General features: G+C 37.4%; 1 protein-coding gene across 1 annotated transcript in view; it reads right to left on the bottom strand.

The window, feature by feature from the left end:
- LOC103917237 (potassium voltage-gated channel subfamily KQT member 1-like) overlaps positions 1-13,640 on the bottom strand; it is a 531,450-nt gene that overhangs the window by 466,375 nt on the left and 51,435 nt on the right. Inside the window, exons 3-5 of the mRNA XM_009324351.1 lie at positions 11,808-11,934; positions 5,790-5,868; positions 2,749-2,845 (exon numbers count right to left, since the gene is read on the bottom strand). Of these exons, the coding sequence (XP_009322626.1) occupies positions 2,749-2,845; positions 5,790-5,868; positions 11,808-11,934 (303 nt within the window). The remainder of the gene's footprint in view (positions 1-2,748; positions 2,846-5,789; positions 5,869-11,807; positions 11,935-13,640) is intronic.

The raw sequence follows: 13,640 nt of genomic DNA, 5'->3' as shown, positions 1-13,640 counted from the left end.
TGAGACCCCACCTGGAGTACTGCGTCCAGCTCTGGAGCCCTCAGCATAAGAAAGACATGGACCTGTTGGAGCGGGTCCAGAGAAGGGCCGTGAAAATGATCAGGGGGGTGGAACACCTCTCCTGTGAAGAAAGGCTGAGAGAGTTGGGGTTATTCAGCCTGGAGAAGAGAAGGCTTTGGGGAAACCTTATTGCAGCCTCTCAGGACTTAAAGGGGGCTTATAAAAAAGATGGTGGCAAACTTTTTAGCAGGGCCTGTTGCAACAAGACAAGGGGTAATGATTTTAAACTGAAAGAGGGTAGATTTAGACTAGATACAAGGAACACATTTTTTACAATGAGAGTGGTGAAGCACTGGAGCAGGTTGCCCAGAGAGGTGGTGGATGCCCCATCCCTGGAAACATTCAAGGTCAGGCTGGACGGGGCTCTGAGCAACCTGGTTTAGTTGAAGATGTCCCTGTCCACGGCAGGGGGGTTGGACTAGATGACCTTTAAAGGTCCCTTCCAATCCAAACCATTCTATGATTCTATTATTCTAATATAAAATTCAACACTTAGGAAAAATACAAGAAAACCCCAAATCCACAACTCATCAGTAACTCCCTCCTCAAAGCAGTAGAAGACCTCACAAAGCAAGGTGAGGAATAAGTACAAGTAATGGAGAGGCTTACAAGCTGGAGCTGGATTGGCTAACTCAGTTTTTCAGTAAGCTGCATGATTTTTCCATGTCTTTCCATCACCACGTGTGATACTGACTCATGTTTTATTGCTTTTGGCAAGAAATGCTTGTATAAGCTCAACCTGCTGAAAATAGAAGAGCATCCTAGCCAAATCGGGCCTGAGTGAGCTAATACAGCTATATGTAAAATTCCAAAACACATGGAAATCATTGGTGACAACTTTAGCAAGCTCTTCTGGGCCCACAGAGGTCCAAGTGCTTGTTATTTTCACAGGTCACAAAGACGTGAATTTATTTTCTCACATTGTTTAAGGGTTTAGGGTCCCATTTTTTCTGAAAGTACCAAACTCAACAAATAAATGAGGACCTTGTACTCTGCCTGTAAAGAAAAAGCAGCTGAGGTGTCTTTGTTGTTTGTGTTTTTTTTTTTTTTTTAAACAAAAATTTCTTTAAGAGGCTGGACAGGAATAAAGGTTCCATTTTCCCTTCCGTTGGGTACCATGCTAGGGTTTCAGCTACACTTGTCCAATGTCAATATAGGAATGTGTGTTTGATTTTTTTTTATTAATGTGTTAGTGGGTGATCTGCTTTGACAAGTACTACAGATCTGTGGAGTTTTATATATCATCATAATCACTTCTTTGGATTAGCAGAACTTCAGGTGCGTTTATTCATAAATTCACTTCTCCAAGGGTATTTTTTTTTTCATTTTAAATCATTGAACTTATTTATGTTTGTGACATTTAAGACTTAAGTGTTATATTTTGGAGACAGTATTTCCAGATTCTTGACTAAAACTCTGAACACCCACAGGAAAAAATTCTCTCAAGCACCTCTGTCAGTAACGTTAGCAAATGTTGAGAAAGTGTATTTGGATATCAGCTTCTCCCTAGCTAGATATCCAGGCAATGTGACCATAATAAATGAAGACCACACAGACTTGGAGCATTAAAAGTCATCCTGTTGTACAGGATGAAAGTAGGCTTTATACTAGAGCACTTCGGTGTGCGTCGATGCTGCACAGCCATCGTTACATAAAATTTCCTACAGTACTGGAGGAAAAAAATAACAAGAAGAAAAGTAACTTTTAATATTAAATTAATCTTTTGAATTAAGTACCTCCCATTCTCTGCCCCAGAACAAGTTTTCTACATAGCAAATGAAACAATGTCTGTGTGGAAATCTATAACTATTTGTCAATATCTGGAGAACAAATCTACACTCATAAAAAGTAGGTTAAAGAACCACCCTTACAAGTCTGATGTAAAGATTCATAGCACATTAGCCCTCCACAGTATGGTATGATATGGAAGATTTAAAGGCTAATGATAAAAGTTTATTATTATGTTCATAAAGCTAAGTCGGCTTTTCATCAAGAGATTCCATGAAGCCCCAGAAAGACGCCTTCAGCTAGAAATTTTTAAAAGCCTCCACTAAAACATTTAAGCTTTTCCTGCTTAATGAACTTTTATACAGAATAACTGTTTCAAAGCTTTAACAGACATATAACTATTTAGAGCCATGTTCACCTCTGTGACTATACCCTTGAAAAAGTAACTTTTCTTGCATATTATCAGAACATAGTATTTTTATTTATAGAATGGATTAGAAAACTCCTTTCTAATTTCCTTTCTCCTCTATTCAGGCAGAGGAAATAGGATGATTTAAATAATTGACTTGTTCTATCAAGGCTTTTCCACTAGTATTTGTTTTTCCTAGGAAAAGGAAAAAAAAAGCTAGGAACACATCTTCTGTGAAGACAGCGGACAGTATTTGCAATATGAAAGGCAGCCCACATAACTGCATTTAATAAATTATATTGAAGAATAACATCAAAGAGTACAACAGTTAATTTCCAAAAAAATACTGATGCTGATACCCTGTTAGCCACTGACCTGAAGTAAAGAATAGTGTTCCCATTTTAAAAGTAGAAAGAAACACATGATGGGCTTTCAAAGTATTTTTTCTCTTGCAACAGTAACTGTTCGTTTAAACAAGACTACAATTTGAAGTCCATGAAAAGAATATACTAAAGAAAACAAAATGATGGGCATCTTTAAAGAGCTAATACCTGACGATGTATGAAAACAACTGATCCTAATAGTCTCCAGGTGCCACCCTGTCGATCTACATGAAGCATGCGAAGTATCTGGAGAAATCGGATCCCCCTGTAAGAAAAATAGGACATTAAATAAAACTAATCATCGAGAACAATACTGCTCTATCTATACATAGTTGACTATGTTCACTAACATACTGCCATATTAGAGAACTGTGATAGCACTGTTCCTGGCTAGGGTTGCATCTTAGACTTGAGGCATCTCAGCAGACAGTATGTTTAGATCACATTTCATTATATTCAAATACATTCAGAAATATTGACTAGGACAACAACTAGTTAAAAGAAAAACAATGAAAATAGTCTAAAATAGATGCTTTCAAACTCAGAGCAAACTTGCATATTTTACCTGATTATGATTCTCAAATGCTTCCTTTCCAAGCAAAACCAGTGCTTCAAGCTTTGCTAACATAAATAGCAAGAGCAAACTGTTTTCTCTATTTGCCAAAAGCAGAATGTGAATCAAACATGGTATTACTGAAGTCCTTTTTGTGTAAATTATAGAAATCATCTAATTGGAAATAGGTAGAGTCCTATGTGATTTTAGAACAATAACTGAATCATAAACTGCAAATATTTTCAACTAAAGAAAAATAATTATCCATATGGTTCTGCAGCAGAATTTTATTCAATGGAAATATTTCATTCTAGTTACCCTTTCAACAATGAACTTTGCCTACACCCATCTTACTGTCTTATCACTGAAACAAAACAGTGAAGAGCAGGAAAGGATTGATGTTGAATTCATCTACCCAAAAATTTTTCACTAAAAGTATTTTTAGCTCTTTTTAGCAATCCTTAAAATTTTGTTGTTGTTGTTTTTGTTTTTTAATTCAATCTTCTTATTTCAATTCCACTGTGGCTGCATTTTTCTGGGTTACACCAACAGGCAGGAAACTCAGCATGGTGCCATCCTTCAGACACTGGTGTTACTCAGACTGGAAAGATATACTGTCTTCTGAGACACCCAACTTTTCCTTTATTCAGAAAGCAGGTTTTCTGAGTTTTCACAGTTGACAGTCAAATGATCGAATGCTTGTCATTTTTTTGGAAAGCACACAATAATCCTGACTATCAAATCACATATCAGTGACTGCCTATATGAACACCATGATTTGTTAGTTCTTTGATATGCCATTGGAATAATAATTTTAATTAGCTGGAAACTTTAAAATATGCACTTGAAACCCGTTAATTGAAACATGAGTCCAAGAAGAATTACAAGACTACCAAATACGTGAGCACCAATAGACTTACGTAATGTAATAGCTCATTGGTTGCTTATGTCAGGAGGGGAGAGATCTACACGTAGCTCCCCTGTACAATTATTAGACACATCTCTTGATGCCTTGACCTAATGGCAGTTCTTGATTTTCCTGTCTTTGCTGTATCTGAGATGGTTACGGCTATGTTACTGCCAAGTGCTGACATGCATGTTATAGGCTGGCAATTTTACAAATAAAGATTTAAAAAACAAGATAGTGAACAAGAAACTCCAGAAACACAGCCTCTGAACATGTACAACCCATTTCCTCTGAAAAGAGAAAAGAAATTGGTTGGAAAGAACACCATTTTTACCAATTTGGTGAACTTAAATCAGTAAGGACAGAAGGCTATAAGGCTCTGCTGTGAACTCTGCAGTGCTACTAGGTTTCAGTCTCACTGGTTGCTGCAGGGATCAAAATGTCAACCTATCATACCCAGTGCATCTGGAGCTTGCAACTTCATTCTACAAGAAAACAACCTAACATGCATGCACCCATGCTTTCTGGGATTCCTGGGATTTTAGGGAAGTCCAAAGAAGACCATAAGAGTATACCTTAAAAGCAACAAAAGCAAAGGCAAGGATATGAGATTCATTCGTTCTTAATTATTCAAAAACAGCCACTCACATCATACTTCTGAGGAAACCTGATGGGACTAAGACTTGCCTAACCCAGATGGTTTTTCAATGGGGCAATAACAACACTGCAGAGACGTGGGTTAAGCTTCTCTGGCAGAAAGCATTCTGAGTTGTAGGACAGTGACTGTATAATTTAACATCCGGGAAAGGCTGCACTGAGCCCAAAGCCACCTGGGTCCACATATAAACACACAGCAGGCCTTTTCATTAAAGTCCTTCCTACACTTCTAGTTAAATTAAACAAAATCTTTGGAATTTTCACATTCACCCTCCTCTTCTCCTATATGTGCTGATAAATCACATTCATGCTGCCTGTGTGAGTCTTTATCATCATGTAAGGATTAATGTTCTATGGTAATAGTTACCTTAAAAATACCTTATACATCTAGTTCCCTCCAGTGTTTGTCTACACAGCTGGACAGTTTAGACAGTGCTGTACATTCTCACTTCCCAGTGATTAGGCTGCACTGAAAATCAGCTGCTTGTAACAGAACATGCAGCACATCTTGCAAGTTAAGTTAGAAGGAGTGGGAAGTACACCTACTCTGATATCATTCCTTTCTTCTATTTACCGACTTTACTTCCCAAAACAAGCTTGCAGTACTTGATGCAAGCTGAACAAACACTGTAGACATCAAATGTTTCTGATTCATGTATGGTATGAGTTACTTGTGCCAAACAAATCCACCAAAGCATAATTATTCTTTAAACAAAGTAATTACTCGTACTCAAAAAGTACTGAGTTAAGTGCTGTCAGGATTACTTCTTCAATAAACCGATGTTCTGTAATACTCTTTTGTCTCAGAAAGAGAGCTGTTTGATGTTTTTTATAGGACATAATGTTTCTTTAGTTTTCTCCTCTTGGCTTCACCATTTCCACCATTCTTCATATGCCTTGTTTCTGCACTCGTTTCCCAACCAGTGACCAAGCACAGTAACACACAGTCTTCCACTGTCCAGTGTTTCAATATAATAACTTTTCCTATATTACGAAAATTACATATACATCTAATTTGGAAATTGGGAAATTAGATATACATCTAATATAGCTCTGCGGTTGTGAAGAGCTACAGTCACTAGAAGAACATACCTTATTGCAGAGGTGGCAAACACCTGTCCGTTCGATCCTATGCTCAGAACAATAATTGAGGCTACTACCACAATTAGATCTGTTAAAAAAAAAGAAAGAATGTATTGAATGTTAGCTCTCAGCACTGAAACACACAAATACAGACTGAGGAAAGCACTTTAGAAAAAGAAATGAAGTTAGCTGAAATTTGGTGGGCAGTAAGTTAATGTAATAGTTTCACATGAGAAAAACAATTACTTGTTTCAGTATACAGTTTCTTCCATGATGAATTTAATAATGGAAATTTTAATGATCCTGACAGATCAGGCAGCTTGCCACAAAAACAACAAAGGCAAAGGCATATGTACACCCTAGAAATGAATCCACATTTTGGCTCAAGGCTCTTGATTTAAGAGGAAAAGTAAGCGTCCGCTTCGATCAATAATGAAATGCATAAAGCCAAGTATCATACGCATATACACATACATATACTTAGTTTAAAAATTGTACCAAAGCTGTAAAGCCAAGCTTTCAACATTTAGGGAACTGTCAGAACAAAGGTTGCCTAAAAAGAATCAGAGTTGTTGGTTTACTTTGTGATACAGTCTTTAATTGTATGAAAAAATAATTGTTTCCAGAGTTCCATTTTTTTGCCACAACTCCACAGTTTACACAGTTCCAGCATTATACAATGCAAATGATGGATTGTGTTCACAGTGCCAGCATCCCTGATTTTCTCTTACCCTAGTTCAGTGAACAGGTCTATTGCTTTTAATTATTGAACATTATATCCAACATTAGAATATCTAACATTATTCTGAGAAGACATTTTTCTAATTTCCTCATGGGCATTTCTGTGGCTATCCTCATTAGAGCATCTAAATGCTTCACTTTCAAATTCTAACCAGAAAATAAAGGATAGTATTATAAATGGGTAGCAAATGTAGACAGAATAAGGAAAAGTTTTGCTAATTTTCCTTGCCAGTTTTAAACAGGCAGTACTTTATTCTTCAGAGCACTTAACGTTATATAGCACTTAAAAAAAACCAGTGCCTGCTGACTTCACTTGCAGCTGTGAGAGCTCAGAACCTCTGTAACCTGACTTCAAAGTCTTCATTTGGACATCCAGAAAATGAGGCACACTTGTGAAAACTGATTTAAATGACTGCCACAGAGTTTCCGTGCAATGCCTAGGCAAGATGCAGGATAGAATCCAACTTCAGAGGCAACAACAGTTGCCTTCAACAAGGGTAACATTTTTCCCCTCTCCTTTAAACATTCTGCTGCCTCATTCACAACCGTGTAGTTGCTGCAACAAATATTGCAGCAGTTCTACAACCAACAGTATCCTTCACTCTCTGACTTGGATTAATATCCAGTATCAGCCTGATTTTTGCTGTAAAAGCAGGATTCCTCCCCAAGGGATAGCACTCAATCAGTTTAACAACTGTACTACAATAATTGTACATTTATGAAATTGAAAATAAATAGAGAGAGGGATAAGTTAAGGCTACAGAAAGAGCTTCCATTTTGGGATAATCTTAACTTTTGAGTACCAGACCTTCCAAATTTTTTATGCTGTTCCTTTATCATGTATGTGCGTGAACATACATTTGTAAACACTCAGAATTTAGGGAGAGTTTTCTTCCCATCACATCATAATAAAGATCTTTGCCGTTAAGCAAATGATGCACCCGATGTCCTTACTAAGTTATCAGACATATACATATCCACCCGATGACCAGCACTGAAGGAGGAAAAGACTGACATGAAATGAGTTACAATCGGTAGTGACAGTAACATAGATTTTTCATTTGTACTTTCCAGTTTTCTGAAAGTGTGTTCTACATGGTAGAGCTATTTCATTTTTTCCCCAAAAAACCTGTTCTTCTATCTCTGCTTCTTCCCTGCTCCTAGTTTTCATGACAGTTTCCAATCTTTAGGCTTCTCATACTAATCCCAGTTTCCTGGTTCAAACAGTCCTATCTCACACTCTAGGTCTTCAGCATATCCTTCTGCCCTTACACTGCCACCTTTCAATCCCACGTATTTTCAGTCCCTACGTTTTTCCCTTCAACCTCCTGCTTGCTTGTCAGTCTCTTAATTCATTCTTCTTACATCAGCATCCATCATTCTGTCATTTCACTGAGCCTGTATGTCCCAGTCCATTCCTCCTACCACGTCACTTCAACTCAGCATTCAAGCCTGGTATTTTCCCTTTCCATGTGCCCTGGGCAGTTTCAGGAAGAGCACCACAATAAGAACAAAACCAACAGATTTTCCACTTCAAGCCCCAGCACTGCTGCTCAGAGAAACCTGAAATTTGAATTGTGAAGCTCAGTGCAGACTGAATCTTTGAAGAATATAAGAGCATTTTCTAGCAGGGCGTTTTAAGCATAAGCAAGCTACCAATTTTTCAGAGGCTTGTTAGTCAGCTTTGAGTTGATTTTCAGTGACAATCAAAAAGCTATTTTCTCATTAAGCTTCAAGTATCTGCTTTGAAGTGTCGATGCGCTAGTGCTTCTCCACAAGAAATCGCCGGAATTGCCTTTTTCAGGAACAGCTTAAATATTTTGCATGAAATGTCTCCACAAGACTCAAACTGAAGCAGACACTTGGCATGGAAAATATCAGGATAAAGAGCCAACATTTGTTTAAATAACTTTTTCAACTCTAACAAGCATTAGTTTTTAGATTAGCATTACATTAGTATTTATGTTAGTTTTTAAAAAAGAAAGTGTCGGGAAGCCTTGGTAATTATAAAAATTGAATTCCAGTAATTAATAAACAGCAATATGTGGATATCCTTCTCAAACATTCTACCTACTTACACGTTTGCAAACATGTCTGTACATACACATGAGGTATACAGAGACAAAAATGACATAGCATCTTCTATATAATACGTGCACTACATATGTAGACAACAGACCTACAGAAGTCACATTCCCTGCAATTTAGCATGTGTACATACAGCTATTATTATTACACAGCTTTGAAAAACCTCATCCACTGCTAGTCCACTGTTCCCGTGGCTTATTCTTATGTTTGGAATCCTTGAGAAATTCCAAACAGCTGCCATTTCTATGTAAAAATTCAGCTTGCCAGTGAAATATTACTTAGTTATGCATAAACTTCAGCACAGCACATAGCAACACCTATAATGCAGCTTACCTGAGTACTGCTTTTTTTGAGCAAATTGCTGACTTGTTTCTAATGTTCTCACAAGTTCACTTTCTAGTATGCAATTCTCAGCTTTTTGATTAAGAGCAATTAATCCTTTTTACTGTTTTAAATTTAAAAATATTTGCATTTGTATTTTAATTTTTAGTTGCCATAGTATTTTACAGAATGTAAATAGCCCTCAGCTTGCAGGTGTGTTCTTAGTAGTCTGGAGAGAATATGACATCCATAAGGACTTAAATTAAACAGATTATATGCACATATTTGAATTTGATTTACATCACATGCTTTTTTGCTGAACTTTTGTGTTCTATTGGCACTTCATAAATTAGGTTTATACAAGGTAACTGGAGCTTTACATACCAGGTGCTGATGCTTTTTCAGAGCTGTATACATAACCAATTAAAGGTGCTCATAAATAAAGTTCTATTGTCCTTTACTTAAGGACAATATGAGATGGACACACATATGCGGGCTCAGGTCTTTACACCAATAACTTATGTCCCCCTTATGTCTTTCAAATTGCATACTGTCAAAACCAGGAGAAACAAAAGTTAATTCATAAATTGGTACTTTGTGACATTTTCTGCAACAACAACAAAAGGATAAAAGAGGTTGTGAAAGGACATTCTCTTGCTTTTGCCTGTGCTTGGTACCTGCCTTTCATAAAACCCTAATTAGGCTGGGATTTTCAGAAGCATTTAGCTCCTAAACTAACCCTACTGAAACAGTAAGTAATGGAAGTGTTAAATCAATATTTAGGAAAGGTATCACTATTACTGCTGCTGCCATAGTACATGAACACTGCACACTCTTTAAACATGCTCATTTTGTGAACTAGGGAATGAAGAAGCATGGAGAGACAAAGTGATTTTTCTAGGGATTCTTGCTATGCTGGGAACGAATTCAATCTATGTCTCCTGACAGGTTCTTTAATTACAGAATTTCTTTTCCCACTTACATGTAATCACCTATAATGTGTCTGCAAAGAGGAGAAAAATTAGGCTAACTTTAGAAAATCTACCTAAGAAATAAAAAGTTCTGATTTACAAGGTAGAGAAATTGCATCATTTTCCATTTTAGATAAAATCTTAAAAGACCATTCAAGAAATAGTGTGTCCTAGCTTAACATTTTCCTTCCCCACTTATAGAAGTTGCATGTTAACATACTATTCTATGCAGCACAGAATGCAATAGTATTAAACAAGTTTATAAAAGAAAGTAATAACTAGGCTTAACTACTAAATCTCTCTCTGGTAATAAGCACCAAAATAATTTTTATTTACAATTAGACAGGAAAAAAAAAGGAAAGAGAATGGGAGAAATTAAAGAAGTTCAAAATTGCTACCCAAGTTGAACTTCTGAGAATTAATCCAAATTTTAGCGTGGACAAAAACCCATAGAAGAAATCTCTCTGATATCAAAGACATTTCAATGATATTTTCTAATTTTAAAATAAAGACTTTTATATTAATGCAAAAGTAAAATGAATACCATATTTTTTACATTCTGTTCTAATCCTTTAATTTTTCTAATGTTTGTATTTTATTCTTGTTGATTTGAAAATGATGAGTCATTGACATGAATGAGATCATTCACAGCAAATGTATTTCCCATGTTTAGCTATTTACATTAGTGTAGACACAGTTCCATCTGCATTTGATGTGTAAAAACAAATCTTGACTTTAAACATATTGTATTCTTAAGGGAATTTTAAATGTAAAAACAGTACTGATACCTTTGAATGCACAACCAGCTGTAGTTATTCTCAGCTTTTCTTAACAAAAACCACTGTATCTTCTCCAAGGGCTATACAAACATTAATTTTTTCTGTGGTAGATGCACAATACCACTATCAAGTTGAAATCACAATTTAATGGGACTGCCACATTTTATCCTGCACCTGTGTATTCTAATATACCTGTCTAATATACCTACCTAAGAAGCATTTATTTATTGAAAGGGAAGTCAAGAACATGATTAGGAGGAAAAAAGTTACCTATAGGCTTCATGGTTAGATCACGAAACTAGATCAGCGTACAGTATCTTGTCACATTATTCACTACCCACATCTAAACGTATAATAGAATATGTTGTTTCCTGAGTTTTTGTACCAAGTTTCATAAAGTCACAGATGGTTAAGGAAATATCAGCTCATTCTCTCCCCTTTTCACCTCTCCCACTTTGCTCTATTTAAAACTCAATGAGTTGATGTTCGAGTAACGTAAAATTCACAGCTCTACTGGAGTCTATATAAAAATCACAGGCTTAAAACAGAAAGACTGATTTTATGGTCTACTATAATTTTGTCCGAACATCACCTTTTATTAATCCCTCACTGTTCCACAGGTTCTATTAGTCACCTCTCCCCCTAAACCCTCTCCTACTCCAGAGATGCTACCCACAATAGTCCTTCAAACCATCTAAAACTGCTTTAGTACTACCCAGGGGAATTTTTCCTGAGTTATACTTTGCACATTTCCATGTTTTTTCCAGTTTATACTCACCCTCGTGTTTGCTTTCTACAGCAGACCTAAAGAAGGATTTTGTGTTCAAAATCTTGTCAATTTTCTCCAATTACCTAAGTAGATTTAGTAAAGATTTCTTCACTTTACAATTTTGCCTTTCTTAAGCTGATGTCTGCCTGTGTCTCACAGCCATATTTTAAGTGTTCAGTTCTAGCAATCCAAAAGAAGAAATAATTGCACAGGTTCACAAAGCAGATAAATGCTTGAGTAATAGACATAGCTCATTTTTGAGCAATATGCAATATGGTCTCTGCAGTAGTTGACATCTTTACTTTAAAACGGATGATAATAGCAAAGTTAAGGAAAAAAAAAAGAGTTTAAATCTTACCGATAATTGATATTGGCTTTCTGGCAAACCGTATTCTTCCCTGGAAACCAACATACTTACTCCTGCAGCCTGCAGACCACAATCGGACCACATATTCAGCACCAAAAAACACAACCAGAATTATTTCCTATCAGAATTAAAAGGACAAAAGATCAGTTTTTTTCATTAAAAGACAAACTACAGTTTGCACATCTAATTTATTCCCATGACTAATACAAATAAGCTTGTTGAGATGAAAGATGCAATAAAAAGGATTGTGCCTAATCCGTTCATTTTTTATGCATATGCCAGCCAGTACGTAAAAGGGAGATATAATCTGTTCATGAATGTGATCTGCATGACTAAAAGGATGATTTAAGCTCCATTCCATCAGTATATCTTAGGGAAAAACACAATATTCTTCTTTTGTTTCTTTCCAAATCTTAAAATTTTTAAAAGTAAGGAATGGAGGGAGGCTACAAGCATATCATTCCTAAAACTAACAAGTATATGAAACATTTCTAGATCATGAAACAGAATTTATAAATATAAAACCAGAAAGTGTAATGTCAACTTTTGTATGCTCAAAATAGAATCACAGAATCGTAGAACATCTCAAGTTGGAAGGGACCCATAAGGTTCATCAAGTCCAACTCCCTGCTCCTCACAGGACTACCTAAAACTAAACCATATGACTAAGAGCATTGTCCAGACAATCCTTGAAGTCTGTCAGGCTTGGTGCTCCCTGGGGAGCCCGTGCCAGTGACCGACCAGCCTCTCAGTGAAGAACCTTTTCCTCATGTCCAATCTCAACTTCCCCTGACGCAGCTTCATTCCATTTCATCGTGTCCTATCGCTGCTCACCAGAGAGAGGAGATCAGCACCTCCTGCTCCGCTGCCCCTCTTGAGGACGCTGTAGACTGCGATGAGGTCACCCCTCAGCCTTCTCTTCTCCAAGCTGAAGAAACCAAATGACCTCAGCCGCTCCTTGTAAGTCTTGCCCTCGAGGCCTTTCACCATCTTGGTCACCCTCCTCTGGACACATTCTAATAGTCTGATGTCCTTCTTATATTGAGGCAACCTAAACTGCTCGAGGTGGGGCTGCACCAGTGCAGTGTAGAGTGGGACAATCACCTCCCTCAACTGGCTAGCTATGCTGATGATTGATACACCCCAGGACACGGTTGGCCCTTTTGGCTGCCAGGGCACACTGTTGACTCATATTCAACTTGCCATCAACCGAAACCCCCAGATCTCTTTCTGCGGGGCTGCTCTCCAGCCTCTTGTCCCCCAGTTTTTATGTATAACCAGGATTGCCCTGTTCCAGGTGGAGAATCCAGCACTAGCTCTTGTTAAATTTCATACAGTTGGTGATTGCCCAGCTCTCTAGTCTATCCAGATCTCTCTGTAAGGACCCTCTACCCTCAAGGGAGTCCACAGCTCCTCCTAGTTTAGTATCATTGGCAAACTTACTTAATGTACATTCGATTCCTGCGTCCAGATCATTTATAAAACCATTAAAGAGCACTGGCCCTAAAATTGAGCCCTGGGGAACTCCCACTGGTGACTGGCCGCCAGCCTGATGTAACCACCATTTACTATAACCCTTTGAGCCTGACCCATCAGCCAATTGCTCACCCAACATATTATGGACATGTCTAGCTGTGTGATGGACAGTTTATCCAGAAGGATACTGTGAGAGACAGTATCCTCAAGCTTTGCTAAAATCCAAAAGCATCACATCTACTGGCTTCCCTTGGTCAACTGGACGGGTGACCTTATGTCCTGGTTTTGGCAGGGATAGAGTTAATTTTCTTCCTAGTAGCCGGTACAGTGCTGTGTTTTGGATTTAGG

The sequence above is a fragment of the Pygoscelis adeliae genome, unplaced genomic scaffold (genome assembly GCF_000699105.1).
Source record: "Pygoscelis adeliae isolate BGI_AS28 unplaced genomic scaffold, ASM69910v1 Scaffold65, whole genome shotgun sequence".
Lineage (NCBI taxonomy): Eukaryota > Metazoa > Chordata > Aves > Sphenisciformes > Spheniscidae > Pygoscelis > Pygoscelis adeliae.
The sequence above is the reverse complement of the archived record's forward strand: the minus strand, read 5'-3'. Positions and strand labels throughout refer to the sequence as shown.